We start from the raw sequence: 22,908 nt of genomic DNA, 5'->3' as shown, positions 1-22,908 counted from the left end.
ATCTAGCAGTACAAAGAGACGAAAGAGGAATAGGTCCAGGGAAAAGGAGTTATAAAAGATGGCATAGGGTGAAAAGATTGCTATTGCTGACATTTAATAAAAAGCATTAAAAAAAGAACAACAAAAACCCAACTCTGTCCCTTACCCAGAAACTTGGTAAGAAGACGGTGCATGGGTTGGTTTCAAAACTCATCTGGAGCTAGAAGACTTGGATACCATTTTTGCAGGAGAATCTAAATCTGACCTTGGATAATTCATTTCTAGGAATAAGGTGCTGAAGTTCTGAAAATAATGTTCAATGCCCATCTGAGTCTTTAGATGCCTAAATGCTTTTGAACAATCTGGCCTTTAATCTCCATGTGTCCCAGCTTCTCCTTGTAAAATGGAAAGAATAAAATGTCCTGAGCTCAAAGGAACACTGTGAAGAAACTATTAAAAAAAAAAAAGGTGAGGAAAAAAGGTACTGCAATAATAGCGATGTGGGTAACAGCAGAACAATACTTGCAAGTGCTGCTTCCATCTAACCAACTACAGTCTGGCATGCTTCCTCCAAAAGTCTGCTTATAGGAAATTGAAAAAATCAATACAAGACATTTGAGCTGGCTTAAGGGGCACTTAAGCAGCATGGGAGGAAATTCTAGGTGAAATATTGTCTCAAAATGCCCTGAGATTCAGTCGATGAAGACCTGTTCTCCCCCAACACCACCCAACCCCATATCTTACTGCTTCTGGCCAAGTCACCTAATGGGGCTCCATCCTCTGCCAGCCGAAGAACTAACACAGCCTCCGCTCCAAGTCATCATTTGTTACCACATACACGCTATTTTCAAGGCATAAATTTTCATCTATTTGAAAACTTTTTTCTTAGAAATGTGTTACTTTTCCCCACCTTTAAAACTTGGGTCTAAATCCATTGTCTGAATACGTCATACGCCCTGCTCTGTTTGCTCAAGATGCAGTCAAACACTTTCAATTCTTTCTTGACTTCAACATTATAAACCCTTACATATTGCGTATTGATTTCTAAGCATTCACAGTTTCACTCTCACAGGGTCACAGCACATGTCAAATCTTTCCTACGCCGTGTACACCTTCAAGCAGTGTTTCATCTAAGGCGCTTCACTTTCCCTGAACTTGTTAGCAGTGACACATTTATTCCCCAATTAAGCTTTTTTTACAGTAATAATAAAAGAGAAATAGAAGAAATTCCTGGCAACTCTTCTGTCTTTCTAGTCGGTTGAAACAATTTTATGCAGATGAAGATGTAACTCCACAGAGCCTTTGAACTTTAAGCATCATCTTTACTTGGCTTTGAACTCTCGATAGGGCCCGTGATCCTTCAAAGCAATATAGACTGCCTGTAGAAGCTTCAAACAAGGAGGAAAAAGGCACGGTTAGAAAAAAAAATGCAAAAGATGTTTTTTTTTTAAAAATGTTTGATGCTCCTGGAAATAAAAAAAAAAGCCCAACTGAGTGGTATCTGAAGAAGTGTATTCGGCACTCAAGTGTTTCCCTAATTAATTGTTTAGATGAGTGCTAAAATAAATGCAGCAGCAGTAGCAAAGATAAACAAACCACTTTAGTAATAAAACCATATATTTGTGCAGACACACAAAAATAAATGGCAGTGCTTAATGAGCACAAGCAATGAGAACGAAGAACACACTTCGCGTGGGGGATCCATGCTCAGAAAGCTCAGGCTCAAAGATATTTGAGAGGTATCTCACAAGAGCCTCCCAGCCTGACTCACATTTACCCCTTGTACAGCATCTTGTTTTGCACAGACTGACAGTGTAAAAATAAAAAGTGTCCTGATGAAGAGTTACAGCTCATATTTCACCTTGCCTGGGCAGCCTCATAGGAGCAAGGAAAATACTTGTGGTAAGAGATTGTTATCTCAGTTTATTATTCTTCTTCTTTATTTTTGTCTGATGATTAATTAATGTAAAATCAATGAAGGGAGATGCAGAATAGACGTGTAACAGATGTACTTCCAAAATGAGAGAGAAAAGCTAAGATGATTCATACAGTCGTCTTCTTGTGACTGGAAAATGAGCTAATGAAGTATAAATACTGGGGGGAAGTGTTATCTTGCAAATCTAGGAAAGCAGTTTTACTACAATTTAAAACTGTCAGAGGCAGGAAAATTCAGCTAAGCTCCCCTCCCAGAGAGGACAGCATTATGCTTCCACATGTGATACTTCCAAAGTTTTAGCTGGTCCTGTCTGTTGATTTCCCAGAATCAGGCTTCCCACATCTTCTCCAGAAAACTATTTTGCAATCTCACAAATATTAATTTTAAAGACACTTTTCATGGTAAACATTTTCAGCTTTGCTTAATTTCCCATTGCTATTTTTTCTTGAAAAACTTCCTAAATAAAGCTACTATTTTGCAATCTTTGTATAAATGACTTGATAACCAGAGCAAAGCATTAAAACCCCATCATACAAATAAATATGTTTTTCCCCCCAGAAGTCTCCGTACAACTGATGGTTTCTCTCTTGCTACTATCAACCATGTATGACCTGGAAAACTGATTAAAAAAATCTCTTCACCAATACTTAGTATCTATTAAGGGAAGGGAATAATGAGAGTGTGTTGGATGGCGCACGGGACACATCTCAAGTCTTCTGATTAATACCAGTTCAGAGCAGTCCAAACTAGATAGTATCATGATATATAGGCCCTATGGCTCTCCAAAGATCAAGATGTGGCATTTAATCAGATGAAGATTTAAAGTAAAACTCCAGCAGCCTGGTTCCAAGTTATGACAAGAGAAATACTTGGCTAGAGAGGTACAGGCTGTATGAAATGATTGGCAACTTACCAAGACAAGAAGAGAAAGAAGCTGAATGATTGGCAACTTAATCGCAGGGAGAAGGAAAAATAGAGAAAAGGAACAAAACGAGTGCCTAAACAGCGATGTGTCGGCTTCTGTGGCTGTCAAAGGTGGCCTTGAGCAGGCAGTGGCAGGAGGGCTTACACTGAAGCTTGTCTGCAAAGTAGATGAAACTATTCAGTGTTCCTTGGCATCAATAGCACGCGGATCCTGAATGTATCTAATCACGTTTGGAGTAGCATGATTCTGCACAGCGTTCTCCGCGGGTCACCATGGCAGCCACAGGAACACGTCCAACAAAATATCACGGATGTGCAGCTTAACAGTGCTTTGCTACCAAACAACTCATAGAGCTTTAGAACAAAGTCCCCAGCCTTATCTGAAAGCTAAAAAAATACCCAACCCAAAACCAAAATAAAATAAATAAGATATCCAAGGGGTCCTTGCACAGTATTTCATCTTCAGCCTCTGCTCCTTCTCTGACGAAAGGCTTTCTTTTAATCAGTGTTCATTTTGCATGAAGACCAGCCTGATCAATCATAATATTTCGGTAGCAGTATCCTTTAGTTAATTTACAGTGTGCCCTCGTCTTTTATTCAACATGTTATTATTGCTTAAAATACCTAGTTAAAGGAAAAACTATGCAAACTTTTCCTGAAGGAGAATTGAGGAATGGTGGGTGAGAGGTTAGATTGTCAAACAAGCTTTGCAGCCACCAGTTCTTACTGGGAACAAACACCGCTCGGTCTTCTCACAAAAAGAAAAGACCCCTACTCAGAGATGGCTTGTATTTATCCAGAGTGCGGTGGGTCAACAGAGAAACTGCAAAAACGATGTCCGAAAAACATGAAATTTCTTTTGCCACTTGAGATGGGGGATAGGGAAACAAGGATGTGCTTGGAGGGAAGTCCTGCTAAGATTGGGACCCATATCTTTTACAGTATTTTGGCTCCCGCTAAGCCTTATTAGGGCAAATCTAAAGATATTTCCAAGCAATTTAAAATCCTCTGTCAGACTGGAGCATTACTCACTCTTGAATTTGTATGCAAGAAAGATAAACCTTAACGTATAGCAAAATTATTTCTGGAACTGCATATTGCACGTTTTTACTATAATGCATATCATAAGCTTTGACACAGAGATAACTAAGCGATTACTTGTCAACCTACTCTCATTCCATCAGTCTTAAAAGATAGGATAGAAAAAGCTTTTCATGTGCAACAGCAGGCTTCAGATTAGTCCTGCAGAGTTATCAAAAATGTGGAACTAAATATTAGACAAGCCCAATTTAAAATGATGAAACATTTCTGAATTCTAAAACAATTAGGCTGATTTACAACACATGGGCTGATACAATGTAGGTTTGAATCCTTCTTTTGCTTTCTAAAAGGGGACACATTTTTTCATGCTAGTCATAAATTAGTACAATCAAGATTTCTTTCCTTTTTTTTTTTCTGAATACTCAAGAGCAACTCTTACACCTTCCAAAGATGTTTGTGGAACTTTCTTATTTTACCTGGGAAGATATACACAGAAGTGAGTTACAGACCTAGGAAAGGCAAACCAAGACTACTGCTGAAGAACAGCATCACCTCCTTTTTCTGTGGCTTTTCAATGATGCTGTGCTGCAGATTTACTCAATTTTCACTGCCAGGTCCCTCATTTCTGCTTGTAAAGCAAGGATTCTGGGGTGCTATGAAGATTAATCAGGCTTGCAGTTTTCTTCTCGACTCTTAGTGATGGTTGCTCCCAGAAAACACACGTATATCAAATACTTCTGATCCCACTGGGGTTGAGAATTAAACAAACACTGACATTGGAAATGCAACTCCGCTTGACTGTTGTACTAGAAAGTCATTATCTGTGTTTCAGTACCCATTTAATTATTACCTGTGTTTAAAAAGAAACAGAATACTGGAGAAACTCTCAGTTACCACAAGACAATGCTCGTGATGGCGGCAACATTGCTCAAAACCTACTCTGAAGAGCATTACTACAGAATACTGGACTTTACAAGATAAAACATAAACCAAAAGGTACAGGGCATTCACAACACTTTTTTAAGGCTTTCACTTTTGCAACACACACGGACGACGGATTTTAAATGAAAGTTCTGTTTCTCTGTACTTAAGGGTATTAATATTTTAGTATGACTGCATCTGTGAATGAAGACATTCAAAAAGCCATTATGTTTTCAACTTAGGTTAATAATAAGGCTATTTTTCCACCCACTCTCTGGCACAGCTGTAATGTTCTTGGCCTCAAGTGGGAGGCAATGTGGAACAAGGATTAGCAAGATGGATGATATACAACATACAGTGCCAGTTCATATAAAATATTACTAGATTGGAAATGACTGTTTACTGTCCCAGTGATTACATGACCACTTTTTTTCCTTCCAAAGAACCTACAGTATGCAGTGCTCCTCTATGCCAATAAAGCTTAGTGCATAGCACCTGGGTAATGAGAAATTAATTTTTGAGCTGAGCCTGATGAGGGGGTCAGCCAAAATCTTAGGCAGAGTTTATCCTCAATACTATTTTACATGACAGAAAATGCATCCCTCCCATTCATCAGTACTAACCCAGAAACGGGATTATGCAATAGAAAATAATTAAAGTGGGGGGACCAAAATACCCAAAAAAATTTAGGACTGTGTGTGTTTACAGTACAATAATAAAACATTTAATCTTTGAGGAGTTGGAAACAGCATCCCATGGTCTACTTCCAAATAAAATTGGACAAAACATTTAGGAATGCACTAAACAGAACAAGCGTGGATTTGGCAGACAACGGGCTGGATGAACTAGCAGGTCTTTTTTCAGTTAAGTTAGATTTCCAAACCTGGGACCTTTGCACCCTGGAACATGAGATCTCTTGCCCGATCTAGAGGCCCACCTCTCTTGACTAAGGCCGTAGCAGCTCAGCCGTCAGCAGGCAGGGATGCTGAGCCCTGGCTCCCGGCACGGTCAGGTACCACTGTACCTCAAACCCAGAAAACCACGTGGGTCCAAATTTTATGTCCTGCCCAGGCATAAAATTTCTTTTACCACAAAGTCTACAGAAGTTGTTTGAATTCCGAGTGCTCAGCAGTTCCCATCACTTGCACTACTGGCCACAGCCACTGCCAAAATGTCAGCAATACTTCAGAGTTGAAAAATGTTTTCTTTAATAATTTTAGTGAGAGAGCACTTTCACGTGAAAGAGAGACAGAAGTGTTTTGAAATGGCAAAATAATTTCTCGTCCCTAAGCAAAGCACCTCTGAAAGAGCTGTTTGCACAATCCAGACACCTCCATTTTCACGTAAATAGTTTATTGATTTAATAAAACATATAAACAGGCTTATATCCTTCTTCTACCAGCTGCAGATGATCTATATTCACTGAGCAATCTATTCCAACAAAAATATTTTCATTGAAATTAATCGTGATGTTCACTCCTCCTTCCCCCACAAGCTAACATCTAGGCACTTTGCAATGCGCATTAGCTACTTCAATAAATATGATGAGCAATTCTTGGTTTTCTTAACCACACAGGGCATAAGTGGATGATCTTTTTACATGCCCTGGACGACGAAAAAGACATTAAGTATTGGAATTTTTCCTGTTTGAGTAGTCCAGTGAGAGCGAGAGCCAAGTTTGCAGGCCTCTCTCGTTGTCATTTCCAGAACGTCAGCGTTTCCATGAGCAGCGCATCCCAGAGTCAGGTCACCAAAGCCTCAGCCCTGCACGCCCTGGCCTTTTTCTTCAGGGCGTTGTTCCAATACTGTGAGCAACTACCCAAAGTTTGAACGTCTGCTCCTTTGACACGCTTGATTTGGCAAGTGTAAGAGAAATGCTGTTAGATAAGAAAAAAAGAAGGAAAAAAGGGAGAAGTAGGCACATTCCCTTCTCCTACTCACTCTCTAGTGATCTTTGCGCTATTTTCTTTTAAATCTTATTTAAAATTTCAGCCCTTTACAGTAAGATCAGCGAGAACAGATCTTCGCTTCAATAAAGATGCACAAAGCCCTCTTTGTTGAGGACATGGGTCCAAGACTCTGGCATCTGGGCTGTGCAGCTTTCACTGCAGGCACACTTTCAATCCTTCTTGTTCATCTATGCCGTCAGTGTTTCAGGACAAAGATCATTTTACCAATCTGTTTGTACAGCATATTGTACAATCTGTTACGTGCATCTGCAATACAAATAGCAAATGATAATAAGAGCATGTGGATGAGACTGGAGCCCCAGATTTTGGGTCCTTTTGTTATCAGTGGTGCACGGACCCTGGTCCACAGCGGAGGTGGATGCACTTCTGACTTGCTGCTTGCTCACAACGTGCCACAGGCACTCTCCATGATATCTAAATACTGTATATTCCCTAGAAAAAATACCCCAAAGGGGTTTTTTTCCCCACCCTTCCTCCTATTTCAAGGGAGTCATTCAAAAGTTAAAACCATGACCACACCAGTGAGGGCGAGACACCAAATTACCTTTTGTAATATCCCCCTTAAATACAAAACAAAGCCATGAAACTTAGGGAGAAAGAGGAACAGATCATGCCAGATGCTACCTAACGGATGTTCAATCATAAATGCTACATACAGATGTATGAAAAAAGTTCCCTATTTTTAAACAGATTGTTCCCCAAAATCACATCTGATTGCAACAGTAATAATGTTTCTCATCCTTACTAAATATTTGGCCTTTTTTTTTATGATAGCAAGCACTTCTGAATTTGCTGCAGAGAACATCGCACTCTCACTCCTTGCAGCAGATTGCTGTCTGCTGCTTTACATGCTGATTTCTCCTTTGTGAACTGAGACCTTGAGTATTTTCACGGGGGAAAAGCAGATCAAGATTTTTTAAGAGAGCTAAACAATTCTGTGTAATGAACATCAGTTGACACGGGCAATTACTCTTTCTTTTTCCCCCCCCAAAAAACCCAAAACACAAAAACAAAGCGGAGATTGTAATTCCTTTGAACGGCATGTGCCTCACTGATTGTACCAGAATGTCTGCTGCATGCATAAACACGGGTGGGTGAAGTTCAGGAGTGACATGTGGATCATTAAAATGTAAGATGTGGAGGTGAATAAAAACTTTTGCCATTTGATTCGGCCAACAATAAAGAAAGTTGCTTTAGAAATTATTCCACTGTTTCCCAATTTCCATAAAAGAGCAGTTTTTGTTGCTGAACGGATGGAGAATAAAAGAGTTTTTTGCTAGATTTCATGTATTCGCTTTTTAAAGAATGCATATGAAAGGAAAATAAAATAACATCCACCATAAAGGAAACACTTCAATGGTATTTTTGACATTCAAAAATATTCTGCAAAAACATTCAATATACCACATTTTCTCCTTAATAGTTAAAACATAAGAGCAGAGTAGGAAAACACTGGATATCTTTATCACTGGCTTGAAGCATGTTTCTGGCTATGTCACTGTGTTTCCAGGCATCTGAGATTTCCATTTGTATAATGTGAATATGTTAACATAGCTTATTTGCATTTCTGCTTTTATGTAGGAAGTCACACAAAATACCTTCCTGGATCGTGTTGTGGCATCTCCGTATAATGCGAGAGTAAGAATCCTGCATTAACAGCAGCGTTAAAACCACCACTGGGATTATTCAATGAAATCCTCTACCACCACGATCGGTTACTGCTCTTACTAGCAGAGGGCTCCGAAGCCCCGGCGCGGATCACCCCGACACCCCTCCCGTTGTCCGCCCCGGCTCGCGCTCGGGCTGCTCACCCTCGTCGCTGGTGCAGCCAGTACCCCCACCAGCTACACCCCAACCGGGAAGGGCACTTAGGCCAAAATCACACCTTCATTAGACATTTGGAGAACCGTCTGTTGAGAGGAATCTCCATAAACAGCCTTCCTGAAGGGCTCGGTGACTACGCGTTAGGCACACACACCGATACCTGCTCCTAGCTTCAAGCCTATTCCTGTTCAGCAAAGCAGTGAAGAACATGCTTTAACTTTAATCACTTGCTGAAGTCATCAGGACTGTGTGCTTAGTTGAACAGGGGTCTTTATGAGCCAAATATTATTCTTAGTAATAAGGAGACCTGGCAATACACTAGATGGAGCATTTGATAGTAACTATCATTAATTCAATTAAATTCCCTTACAGCATACACTCTCCAGCTAATGTAGTTTACAGTGAAATTTTCTCCAGCACTCATTTAAATGTAATTGCTGCACTTATCTTGTCATGAGGAAATTTCTGAAGGTTACTTGTACTGTGCATGTGTAAACCTACAAGCTACGCTGACCTTTAGTTGTGAGATTTTTTGGAAATACTTAGGCTGCAGAATCTAAATAATGATGGTAGTAATAATAATAATAATAATAATAATAATAATAATAATAATAATAATAGTAATGATAATTCCCCACTTTCACACAGCACCTTTTAACTCGGTATATACCCAGGCTAGAACTAGCAAGCAACAAAGCACAGAAAAGCATTGCTAACAGCTTGGGCCTGGAAAGGAAAGCTAAAACTGCTGGAAATGGAAAGGCTGGGAGATGACACGCTCGGAAAACAGAATTCTGGTAAAGCATTTTGTTCAATTCTTCTGAAAACCATAAAACCGTCTCTCTTCTGAGACAATTTTTCTGTTTAGCTTTCATACAGAAGCTGGCATTATCAATAGCTACGGGGCACTCCAGCATCATGCTGTGGTGTTGTCCTCTGTCTGAACCACAAAAGAGGCTCACCTCTATTGACCCAATTGACTGGTTTTGGTGCCTTCCCACTGGTAGCCCAGTGATATACTAGAAAGCAGCCAAAATCATTTGCAAAACTGGGAGGTGTCAGCCAAAAAACCCAGAACAAACAAACAAAGAAAAAAACACGAACTCCAAAGTAAAACTTCAGTGTGCACAAATATCCATAAATCTACTGTCCTGAGAGTTTAGTGAAACAGTGGAAGGACAGGTACAGAGATGGGAAGAGAAACCTGCTGATTGTGATGGAAACAAGCATGTTGGAAAGCCCCACCTATACCCAGCGGGCATTTCAGGCCCTTGTCTATGGTAAACCTTCCCCTACAACTCTATCGCAGGCTCTTTTTCTTGTCTTCTCTTTTCACACCAGTGAGAAGCACCCCCAAACGAAAGATTTTTCCCTTCAGAAACAGGGAAGAAACAGTGTATTTTGGGCTACTCCAGCAGCATGCGCCAAGCAGAGCGTAACCGAGCAATCCACGCCTAAGCACCCACGGCCACGGGAGGTCAGAAATGTCAAGTCTAAAAGGGGAAGGAAAAAAACTTTACAGGCCACACAACTTCTGCCCTGGACTGAGCACTGCAAAAGGAAAACCCCGCTTCTTAGTTTTTACTTCTCTGTATGCATGGCCAGGTGGGTGTTTGTGAGGGTGAGAAACATTTGACATAATTATGTCTATGTGGCCGTCAAGGCTCACCAAGGCTTTATTTTTTTTTTTTCAGTATTAATTCAAACGAGGCAACCAAGAATCTCTCTCTCCCCATTTCAGTCCTCCCGCCCAAACCCAGACGCCTGTTGCATTATGAAATGCCAAGCGATTTCATTCAGCTCTTGTGGCACACAATAGCAGATGTTGAAGGGAGAAAGTGGGACCTCGAAGCATTTAAAAACTCTTAAATAAAATGTGGGCTACAGGAGGCTCTCATTCAGAAGTAACATTTTCCCTTCCGCAGAGAGTTCCCCCATGCTCCGGTGAAGTGAATTAAAATTGACACTGAGAAAAATCTAATTGAGCCAGAGACAACACAACACTTTTCACTACAGAAACGGAAGCCCTGGTGGAATTACTCAGGTTAATATAGTCCATTTTAAATCTACAATGATTTTTATATCCCATGATCTGCAAACAATAAAGGAAGCCTGTTGTTTAATACTCATTGTTTTAATTAGGGGGGCATAGGAAGAGTGGGAGCCAGTGCCTATGGGTCTGCTCCACACTCGCTTGCTAACTGCAGTCCTCATCAGACCCGATGAATACGGGAATAAACCAACGCAGATCTCTCCTGGGCAGTGTTAAAATGACAAAACCTTTGTGTCAGCCAGCCCAGGGATTCAAGCACTGAGAATGAAGGGAGCAGATCTGATTTAGGCAACACAACAACAGCACAGGCAGAACGTTATTCTCTGCCTGCTCAAAGTGACTCAAGAATTTTGGGAAAAGATCCCACAGGCCTCTCTATCTCACTTCTTCCAGCTGGTAAAAATTGAGTGATGATATTTGTCTCCCTTTGCAAAACACTCGCAGGTCTGCGGCTGAAGCAGCAGTACTGCTCCTCACTGTGCCATGCTCACCCTTGCAGCTAAGAAGTTATAGGCAGTACGTTCTATTAATCTGCTCCCTATTGTGGTAGAGCTCCCTAAAATCGCAATTGAAAGTGTGACATCTTGAGCTACTAGGACAGTTTAATTATTGTTTAAAACATAAATTTTCCCGATGCAGTTAGGCAAATAGGAGACATGGTTTATTAGAAAAGATCTTCCTCCTCTTTGCAGCTCGTCTTATTCTTCTAACAGAACGCATGACTCAGATGTAGCAGTTATTTTAAATTAAAACCATGAGGTAGTAGACACTGAAGTTTCTTCCTCCACAAATAATAATGAATTTATGCACCACAGAGTTTAATCTGCAGAGTGAAAGTCTAATGTCCCACTTAAAACTGCATACTCATGGGCATAGATTAGACAGTAATTAGGTTCAGTGAAAACCTGAAAAGATCTGCTGGAAACATTCAAATTTAATTTATTCACCGGCTTGTCTCAGAGTGTTTTTATAAGCAATTAGAAAGACACAGATTCCTGAAAATGCCTTCTTTCCTGAGGTAGATGGACCAGAAGATTTAGATGGCATATGCAGCCTTCCACCCGTAGCTCACTGGCTTGAGTTAAGCTTAAACCAGGCTTAGAAGCACCAACAGACTTTATCCTTAGGGAGTTATTTCCTATTTTTTTGAAATATGCTGATAGTTACAGTGCACTATGGAACTGATGTCTGAAAAAAAGTAATACTACAACTGGCACGGCACGTCCTTCCCTGGCACCTGTGTCACAGAAGTCTGACACTGCGTAGGCTGTGGGTCCTACCAGAGCCAAAGCATGCCCGATACTGTCCTCTTGCTACCCTGTTCCAGCAGAAAACACAGGTGACAGGTCTGGCGTGGGGAAGATGGAAGTAATGAACTAGTAAATAATTTACACTGCAAACGCTACACATATACCCATTTTGTAACAAATTTCAGAATGACAAAGAATAACAGACATTCTTTCAAGCCTTTCCTGGGGTTTAAAATTCATGTCAAGAACTAGTAAAATTGATGACATATTTATGCTAAAATGTTTTACACGGTCTTTAGCTTTTTACTGTGACGCATCATTGTAATATTTACGTGTCTCTCACATCATCTCAGCAGTGACAGCGAAATCCTTACTGCCTTGGAGCCTCTGGTTTATATTTCATGAGCAAAACTTCTCACATTGTGGGTTTTCATTTTACACTTTTATTTGTTTGTGCACACGCATGCACACGCACTTCTGTATGATTTTAGCGGGGTGGCAGGAACAGAAGATGAAAGCAATAAGACGCTGTTCTTGCGGTGGAAATGAGAGGCTTGGAAGCTGCAGTGCAGCTGAAACACATGCTCATCAGGCTACTCCCCAATTACATTTCATTTTTGACATTGCTCAGTTGTCAAACGTTTTTGTCCTTTGAGCTCCATGCCAAAGTGTGTGAAGAATTCAGACCGGCTCTCAGGTCCTTTGCAAAACCTCCTCCTATGTTACGAGCATATGATTCAAACATTAGAACTGAACAGAATGAGAAACACTATATAATAAGAGAAGGGCTGTGGTAAGGTTTTTTTTTTTTGAAGTGATTGTTCTTTAACAAAAACATACATCATTTTTTATGTGGCAAGCAGATAAATATTGTATGTTTATTCATTTAATAGAAAATTGGAAGAGGAAAGAATTTCAGTGCCACAACAATGTCATAAAAAGATCGAAACTCATTGATGTGAGCTTTAATATGCAACTGAAGGAATTGGATACCATAAATCTCAAACTGACAGTGTCTGGCACTATTACAGAGGTATATATTTTAAATGTAGGCACCAATCTTGAAAATACTTAAACATGCATGTGATTTTATGTCTATTATATCCATTGATTAATTCCTGTGTGCGAGTGCGTGCATGACTTGACTTAGATTTTTCCATGCATTACAATTTTTGCCTTTGAGATTATATATTTGGGAGACCAAGGTTTGGCATATTATTCAGATTCAACAATGAAATTTGATTAGCTGATTTTTTTCAATTTTATTAAAAGTCCAGGCTGTTTTAACCACCTGCCTGTATGTTTTTTCTGATGCAATGATGGCATGCCAAAAACAGATTACCCATTTATATTTTAAGAGCATTTGGGACTTTTTGTAAAGTAAAATATTCTATAGGTAAATGCTGGATGTTGTGCTGAAGAAGTCAACATTACAGCAAAGAATTGCCTGCCTTTCTTAGCTGTTGCACAATATATTATATTCCAGCATTGCCTTGACAACCAACCACTATTGTTTAAGCCCCCTAATTCTCAATCATTAGCCTTCAATTGTTTTTAAATATAATTAGAAAAAAAAAAAAAGACAGACAGACAGACATACCCCTTCCTTTTTCGTTTTCTTGTTTTTCCTGAACTGTCAGTAAAACGGAACCCATATTTTCACCTGTATTCCTGGAGTTGTTGAATGTACCTCAAAGTGTTTGGATTTATTTCATGCCTGAACTGACGCTCGAACATCCTTTTATGTAACTTGCCTTTTGCCCAAGTGTTTATCAGACATGAGCATTAGAGATCAATTAAGAAAACCACAATTGGAATATGAAGTCCTGCACTTCTTCTGGTCTGCATATGGGGTTTCTATCAATTTAAATAAACCAACTCATGTACTTAAAGTTTATGCACTTTTTCAGCATAGAAGTAATTAGTAAATTGCTTATACAGTCTTAGCTTAATTTTGAAAATTGCAAATCATAAGTTAAGCTGCTACAAAATTGCAACCAATGAACCCCAAAGCAATCTACTTTAATCCCTTAGAGATGTGTTATTTTTATTAATTTCTTACAGCAACACCTAGAGTCCTTCTGGAACAAGCCCCCACTGTTATAAATACTGTAAAAACATGGAGTGAAAAGATGTCTAAAAAAACCAAAAGTTAATTCTGCTACAGCTTCAGTCATTCACATGCTCTATATAGGAACTTCAGAAACAAGGCTAAAGGAAGGTTTTATGTTCTATCTCCCTCTTCAAATACCACAACCAAAACCCACTCTCTACCCAATCCCCCCAACATCCTCTACTCCTCCTGTTTTGCCACCACAAAACCCCCCATTCCTGCAACAGTATCTCCCCAAAGATCTTCCACTACTTCTGCACCCTCTGACTGGGTTGGGTTTGCTGTGATAATCTTCAGTATTAAAGGGACTGACTTTTTTGCCATGGTCAATGATGGGAATATACAGTGAGACTGATTTATGTGAGTAACAGGTTTGCAGTCGAGTACGCAATGGGACGCTATCCTCATCTGCTCCCCCTCTTCAAAGCAATGTAAAAATATCAGGGGTCATCACAAATCTCTGACCCTCTTCAGGCTGGACACAGATAAGCCACTGTCAGCTGTGTCCACTGCAGCCCTGGCACCTCGTCCTGCTTACGGGGTGAAACTGTGCTGGGATGCAGGGAGCAGTCAGGTCACATACTGCTCCAGACGCACTACTTCAAAATACTAAATGGAAGCAAGCAAGAGAAAAGTTTCTTCAGGAACTTCTACTGCTTTCTGGAAGACCATTCTTTACTCTGCATGTGGAAGAAGAAAGTTTGACTTAAGAAGCTGGTTTTTTTCTGTTGGCCTGCTGTTTCTCAATCTCAAGTCTATGCTGTGCAGTCCCTGGGTTTAATATTAATTGAAAGAGCTTATCTATTCCTGCCTTCAGTATGCACTTCAACAGACTGCAGAAACTTCAATCATATCCCCTTGTAACTTTTCCTTTCCAAACCAAGGTACAGTCCTGTATTCTTCCTCAGCTTTTCCCCTTTTAGCTTTCTTGTAAGTCAATGCTTGAAGACCTTTACAAGGTAACCTTCTTAGACCTCTTACCATGGCTTAACCCTTCCTGACTTAATACAAAATCATGCTGCTCTTCTTTGGACCTCTGCCCTTTTCTATAGAATAGTGCTAAATATTGGTAACTGTAGTTTAAACATGATCAAAAAAATCCTTCTTTAAGTGGTACAGCATTTCCTTGAAAGCTATATTCAATGCTCCCATTTATACAGCTTCGCATTTTCTCTGCCTTTTTGACCACACAGATAGATACAATACACCATGTCATTCCTTTTATGATATGTGCACTCTTCAAATCTTGTCCCGCTCTTGAATCTTTGAAAAATATACTCATTCAACGCATGTGTTTTACCCGGCTGAATCTCTTTGGATTGCATTGTTTTCCCCAGGTTATCATGTGGCTTCGCCCCCATCCAGTCCCTTCTGCATGATCCAAAAAGTTGGATAACAAGTTGGTGGTTCATTCTGTCAAAGCCATTTACATAGAGAGTGAAAAAGTATCGATCTCCAATAACAGTCCCTGTTGCTCTCCAATCACCATCCCCTCTCTTCCCCTGGCCCGTAACCTTTCCCCATTCTAATCTGCCCTCGATCATCTAACCAGCTCCTGTCTTCATTTGAAAATGGGCCCTTCTCTGCTTCACCAGCAACTGTATGTATTAGTCTCCTGTGTGACACTGTGTGAAATGCCCCTGGGAAATCCTGCTTGATTATATACACAATTTCACACCTGTCCACTTTCAGAGAAACCTCTTGAAAAACTCCCGCAGATTTGTCGAATAAGAATTACCTTTTATAAAAATCAGCTCACATCTATAATTTATAATGCTACTTATGAGCCATATAAAATTATAGAATTAAGGTTCTTGAGGGTTCAAATTTAAACACACTAAAGTCAGAAGCTGAAAGGTGAAAACTCAACTTTATCACTTGCTCTCCCTCCCCATCATACTTGTATCTAACAGCAACATCTGGATTTTGCCAGTCTTTGTTGTGTGAAACTTCATATAGTGCACAAAGCACCTGCTAAAAACATATATGCAAGGCACTTTCTCATTCAGCACATGAAAGATTTCAAGTCTGCGATTGTAACAGAAGTTCCCTCAGCTGTAATCACTAAAATTTAGTCTAAAACACACATGCATAACGGCTGTCGTCCCAAGTCCTGCAGTTTTGACAGCATATGTTCTCGTCATGCAACATTCTGGGTCTCAAAAGCTAAACAATGTTCAAATGGACCTGTGAGAGCATTCAAAACACAAAACAGGTCAGTATGTGTAGAGAAACCCTGACTCCTGGAGCGTTGGCTGGAGGCAGCTTTTAAAAAGCATCTAAAATAGCTTTGCAAAACACAATGCATTGAAATTTCTTCAAGGAGCAGGAGTGTGCAATTGGCTGAGCGGAGATGCTAGGGCAGGCAAGGAACAGGTGGTTAGTGTCTTTGCTGCTGGTTAGGACAGTCGGGGTGGGTTAGTGTGACAAGCAGAGCACCACAGCTTTGGTCCCGTGCAGGACTGCACGAGTTCCCTTCTCTCCTCCCACAGCACAGAAAATGGAGCACTGCGAGCAGGGACCTGCTGGAGTGGAGGAACTGTTCCTTCTGCCCACACAAGAGTATTTTTAAGGGCTAAATTGTAGCTGAAATGGTACCCAAACAAGCCACGTAACTTCTGTCTCCTATATTCCTTGCCCATCCAGTCTCTCCTGTATGCAGCAGATGAATGCCTCATTATCAGATTCCTCTGCTTGCTTCCCGGTAGACTTAAATTACCATGTTAAATAGGATAATAATAAACACTGGCCTTTAACTACAGCACATCCTTGTTCACTCAGCAGCCTCCCTCTAATCTGATAAAGGGTCTGTCAAAGGCTACAAGGAAACACGGAGTTAGTTGCTACAGGGGCGCCTCTCCCCTGCTTTCTGCAACGCGGTTCCTGTGGTAGCACGAGCAGGCTCAGGCTCACAAAGCTGTTTTAGGGGACCTTGATCCCTACAAGAATTGACAGGTATCGAAACAGAGGCAAGGTACCAAAAGAAGATTGTGGATCTGGCCCAAGACTCTTCTGCTGCATTTCAAAGGGCAAAAGTAGCCATTTGCCATCTGCTTCCTTCAGCACTCGGACTCCGAAACAAAAGCAGCCAAAGAAATCTTTCTGGCTTAGGAGAGCAGCGGGGAAGAAGAGGGATCGCGGTGGCAGCGCACACTGCCTTCGCACAGAGCTTGCCGTATTTGAGGTATTACAGAAGGTCTCTTCAAAAACTACTCTGAAAAAAGTCATCTATCCTCCCAGAATAAATTATATAAAGGGAGCAAGCTGGACTGGGAACAGAGAGGGCTGATCTGCCTAGACTTTGAATCCTCTAGCCCCCAGAAGCTGAAAGTGCCATTTATTTCAGTGTTACAGGATTTCCTGCTCCTTTTTTTTTTTTTTTTTTAATTTAGTTTACCTAATCCCCCGGATTTCTCTTGTTGCAGGAAGAGGAAAAAGCCTTACAAAACAACAGGGGATAAACACAAAGTCAAATTACTTTGCCGAGCTCTTTCACACATCCAAAAAGACCTGTAGAACTGCAACCTCTGGAAGGCACGAGGAGTTTCCTACCGACAGAGGATATTCCAACCATCACCCATGGAAATGCAGCCGTTCCTGCAGTGCCCAATTAATAAAGCCAAGCTTCTGTATTTGCACTAGCAGCAATAGATCTGTGGAAAAGATGGTTTTCCTCTAGTTTTCTGAAGTGAGTAAAACTTGGCTTTCTACCTGTCTTCCTCCTCTTCGTCCAGCTTCAGCTTTGCAGAGCTGGCAGGCAACACAATAAAGGAGGAAAGACATGAACTAGGCCGTCTGTCGTTGGAGGGGATGAAAGACAGTCTTAATAACAGCAGGAGAGAGGGAAGCAGCCTATGGTTATTTTTGACAGAATCAGGAGAGACTCAGATTTCAGCTTCATAAACAGCTCATCAGAGAAAAATTCTGTCCAAATCGGAGAAGCCCCTTCGGCCAAGCTAACAGAAACACACAGCCTTTGTCCGGTAAGGGAGAAATCTTTCAAAAATCAAAATGTTTTTCTTCATAGAACAAACCCAAACTGCTACCCACCCCCTGCATGGTGTAGTAATGCTAACTTGCATTTTTGTTGTTGCAATACATGGCTTACAGAATATTCAGAGAAAATTTCTGGGTGATACTAGCCTGTGAAGGTCCTGCAAGACACACAGCCATGACCATGCAGTAAAATGAAAACTGGAAAATGGGCATTTTCCAGCGTCACCTGACCACAAGGTCCCCTTGATGCACCGTTCTGCAAAACCAGAGGTGATGCAGAGAGGCAGCGGGCAGGAAAATGCCTGGCATTACACTAATCCACCCAGCTCAAACAAAATAAAAATGTTTGTTTTGTGTGGGTGTTTACTCAGGAGGAGAGCACAGAATTTGACCACACCTCCGAACAAAAAGTCAAAATTCAACTTCATTATTAAATGCCTGTTAGATAGAACAGGTGAAATAATACTCACGTATCACGATGACAAATGACACCAGACATTTTTGAGGGCAATTTTTTTGTTTGTTTCTAAAATTTTTAACAACCTTTCACACAGAACCCTTTGTGCTACTGGATTAAGAGAATAAAGATCATTCTTAGTCAAGAGATATCCACAAGAAATTCAAGAGGTTTCTATATCTAGCAGCCTTGCTGGCAGACTCCGCCAGGAGGAAGGATAGAGCCAGCATGGAGATACACTCCTCCAAAGCTTCCAAGGGAAAAGCTGACCACAGAGGAGCTTGCTGCTGTGTCAGGGAAATATAAGTCTGAAGGTTATTCTGTCTTTCTTGAGGATTAATTTCATTTACTCATTAAAACATATAATGCCTGAAGTGACATAAAAGCATCATCTCTGCACGGCTGAAGAGTCCAAGCCAAAAAAAAAAAAAACCAAAACCAACAAAAAAACCACCAACTACTTTTCAAAAAGAATATTGAATATGGGGACTACAAGCCTTCATAATTAGTCCACAATGATTTGCATGACCTGCGCTTAATCCTTACGCCTTCCAGCTGCCTGACAGGCAGGTACAGTATAATGGAAAACACTACAGAAACGGGAATCAATGGCTTTCTTCTGTCTAACCACAATATCATTCTCGCTTCATTTACTGCTTAGTGGGAAGGCATTTCTGTGGGCCGGGAATCAGCTCTTTCTAAATGGACAAGTCTCAAAGTTCAGCATTTTAGTGGTTTAAACTAAGTAGGAGTTTGCTCATCCATAGCAGCCTGGACTGCAGAAAATCCAGTTGCCTGACCTCTTAATGCTGTCTTCTATCCAGCATTACAAGAAAAAGACACTTGGTGAGGGCTCTGTGCTAACAAAGCAGGGGGCTACATTCTACAGTACATCAGTCTTGGTGAACGGAGGGAGCTGGAAGCAGAAGTACACTGAAACACTCCAACCAAAAATACCTTCTGCTTCTGAAGGGAAAGAGCAATCTAGTACGGGGGACTTGATTAGCAGCAAGGTACGGTGAGATGAACCCCCTCCCTGACATTGGTGTGACCCCAACGCATCAAACCTTTTAACCCGAAGTGATGTATGCAAGCAACCCAAAACGATCCGATATCTCTCAAAACACAAGACTGCTTCAGTCGGGGCAGCAAAGAAGAGGCCACTGAGAGGATCCTCTGCCCCGCACCAGGGCAAGGAGGAAACGCTGAGCCTTGGCAGTGCTTTGCACAAAAGCACAGGAGCACTCGAAGTTGTGCTGCGTGCCTCACGTGACAGCAATCGCCTCTCACTGAACTGAAAACCTCAAGCGAGGGTTGTTTTGCACTGTTAGTTAGCTGCTAGCCCACAAAATCAGTTTATGATATTCTCTGTAGCATGTGCACTTTAAAGGTTTTTAGAAGCGGTGGCAGGAGTGCCGTAAGAACGAGAAACTATCTAGTAACCTTACAGCCAGGCACACATGAATATCTAGTCAAGTCTCTGAGCTGCGCTAATTATTTGTAATGCTAGCAGCAATTTCATATGCCAAACCTGAAGAACTCAGAAGTGTAAATGAAAGTCTATTGCTATTTAGGGAGAAAAATGCATTCAGTGAAACAAAATATTCACCTTCGGTCTACATGTAGGCATATGTTATACTTACATAGCTATAATACACAGAGTTCTCACATGCCTAAATGTGCAGAGATATACAAAGAAAGCAATATAGTTAAGGACAAATACTTTACATGTGTATGGAAAAAAATGCAGGAAGGAAAAACAACCCTTTCTTCCTGAAAAAATAGCAGTGCCAAAAAATCAATCCTTTAACGTGACTACAGAAAATAAATCAGATTTTGGAAAAAGGGCAGGGCGACTCTCTTTTAAAATTTTTACTGCCTCTGGAGCAATGACGTAGCAAGAGCCCACCACTATCCTTTCTCCCCTTCTGTATCCTGAAAATTATTCCCACCTGGGGTGCAAAGAGAGGAAACAAAAGGAAGTAGAAAATTATATTTTTTCATGATCTAATCCTGGGAAAGTGACCGCTCAGGTTTCCATGTCTCTTGGCAATAATAATTTAAACAAGGACAGCAATCTTTTGTTATTTTTTGCACAGTTGGAATGCGCACTTCCAGATAACAGGCATTTAAACTGCAATTTAAGAAAAGAAGGAAGACAGTAATCGATAGGTATTCAGGAGTCCTCTCCTCTTAGGGCTGCTGCATAGCTCAACACAGTGTGCTTCAAAACAGACAGCCCAGATGCAAACCTCTTTGGAAATCCTGAAGGCAAGCAAGATCATCGGAAAAAAAACAAGCAAAGAGAACACAACTACTGTACCTTTACTTTGGGGAGGGTTCTGACTTCTGTCTCGGAGAACATTAATCTGGTAGACAGCTCCATAAGGCTCAAAAAGTTCTTTTAACTCTTTTTCCGACCATGAACGGGGAATCTGTCCAACAAACATCTTAATGGCATCTGGGTCTGGTTGGTCTGAATGATCCAAAGCTCCATTCATCTTGTTAGCTGTGCCGTTACTAGAAAGTGGAAAAGGAGATTAAAAAGAGAAGGCAAGTTAAGAGAGTACGCAGTTTTCATGTGCACTAGATGCAGAAGATGATGTCAATTGGCACAAAGCAGAAAAAAAAAAAGTCAGTATTTAATTAATAGCATAAGTATTATGAACAAAAAACAATGCGATTACATTTCTCATTGAGTCTGGTTTTCTCTGCAGGCTGCTGCTTAATGGCATTATATAAGAAGAGAGCGGCACAATGCAAACCAGGACTTTTGCATTTTACAGCAGAGGATAGTTGCAAATAAGTGCAGATTTCTCTCCATGGCTGTTGTAAACAGAACTGCAGTGAATTCTCACTAAACTGGCTACTGGCAGAAATAAGGCAGTGCGTGTGTGTGTGTGTGTTTTGTAATAAAGTCACATGAAAGGAATATGAAACACTTGGCAATCTGTCAGATGACTAATGCAAGATGCCAGCGATGAATTTGCAGATTGTGTGAAGCATCCATGTGTGCATCAAATTAGTATGATATTGCCTAGAATGGAAAACACTCCAGCTATGCGGCTGGTTGCTGCCGATTAGTTGCCTACGCTCTTTAAAAAGGAAAAGCAGTCTGGAGAGCTCCAGTTTAAAGCACATTGTTTATTGCACCCTGGCATAAAAACCCAGCACAATTCAAAAAGAGAAGGCGGTGGCAGAATTGCCTACTTTGTGGTGAAAATTAAAATGCTGCTTCAAAAAGTTTTTCTCCCAGCAAAAGGACATTAAATTTTTGACTTTTTTCACGCCCCATAAATTGTTACCCTATCTGATCTCCAGATGTACATGTAAGTTCAAAACAACCACACACGTTTGCAGGGTAATGGACTTAGTAACAAAAAATAATCGGCTCTGTGAGACAAATGACATATTATGGTCTAGGAAGAATTGTACTCTTGTCGGGAAAACAAATAATTTTAAATACTGAAAAAAGTAAAAATACAAAAACCCCTCATGCCATTATTGATAATTAAGTACAATAATTTCAGCTAATTACTTGGCTAGAGATTCCATAAGTGATGACAAGTTTTAGATGCTTCAGTTTCAAGAAAGAACACTAATGAGACGTGACTTTTAGAGCATTCCCCCCATCCTTCCACCGGGCAAAGGGGGGAAATGGCCTGTGTTCAGCAATGTCCAAAGTTGATCATCGCAGAATTCAGGCATTTCGGAGCCACCTGCCACTTTCAAAAAACTTGGCTTTAATTACAATTTCTCTGTTTGATGATTGTTCAGGAGAGAATGCCCACAGGAGGACTTGGAAGAGCTCAAAGTCTTTACAACAAGACCAAAATCATATTTTACAAGTGAAAAAAAAAATAATCTAAGAATGGCAAGAAAATACCAACCCTGTGTAATTCCCCTGTCTCACAGCTATAACCTGTGCAAAGACAAATTATTTAGTTTCATGCGTTTCATCTCCTTGAAAGCATAATTCACCTGAACACATTAATATGCCCATATTAACTTTTGCACTTTCCCTGTTTACTGCAGGAAGGAGAAAGTTATATTAAAGGCACATTTTAAACCAACAAGAAGTTTGATCATCACTTATGAAGTATCTTCAACGCGGATCAGCAGACAACGGGATTTATCACACTCATTTATTGAAGAAAATTCTTATTGATTCTAGCAGCAGTCTTGCCTGAGTAAGAGACTGAGAGATTTGGTCCAACCTTTTATATCACGTTTCATGAACGAAAACCCTCTCTTGGCTTACACATGCTCTTCATTTTGAAGATGCTTTACAGGTCACAAGCACACCTGGAGAAATCACACGTTCTCCAGGCCTTAGAAACTGTAGTTTCCATACATCTGTGTCTCTTGAGTCAAACTAAACCAACTAACCAAAGAACTACCCCCTCAGAATCTCCAAGAAACAGAAAAACCCTGACGGACTCAC

General features: G+C 40.6%; 1 protein-coding gene across 7 annotated transcripts in view; it reads right to left on the bottom strand.

Moving 5' to 3' along the window:
• CELF2 (CUGBP Elav-like family member 2) overlaps positions 1–22,908 on the bottom strand; it is a 373,584-nt gene that overhangs the window by 110,324 nt on the left and 240,352 nt on the right. For all 7 annotated transcript variants that reach the window (XM_064442812.1, XM_064442795.1, XM_064442849.1 and 4 more), the window contains one exon: positions 20,788–20,984. In XM_064442812.1, the coding sequence (XP_064298882.1) occupies positions 20,788–20,984 (197 nt within the window). The remainder of the gene's footprint in view (positions 1–20,787; positions 20,985–22,908) is intronic.

Source organism: Phalacrocorax carbo, chromosome 1 (assembly GCF_963921805.1).
Source record: "Phalacrocorax carbo chromosome 1, bPhaCar2.1, whole genome shotgun sequence".
Lineage (NCBI taxonomy): Eukaryota > Metazoa > Chordata > Aves > Suliformes > Phalacrocoracidae > Phalacrocorax > Phalacrocorax carbo.
This window is presented reverse-complemented; position numbering and strand designations above follow the sequence as displayed.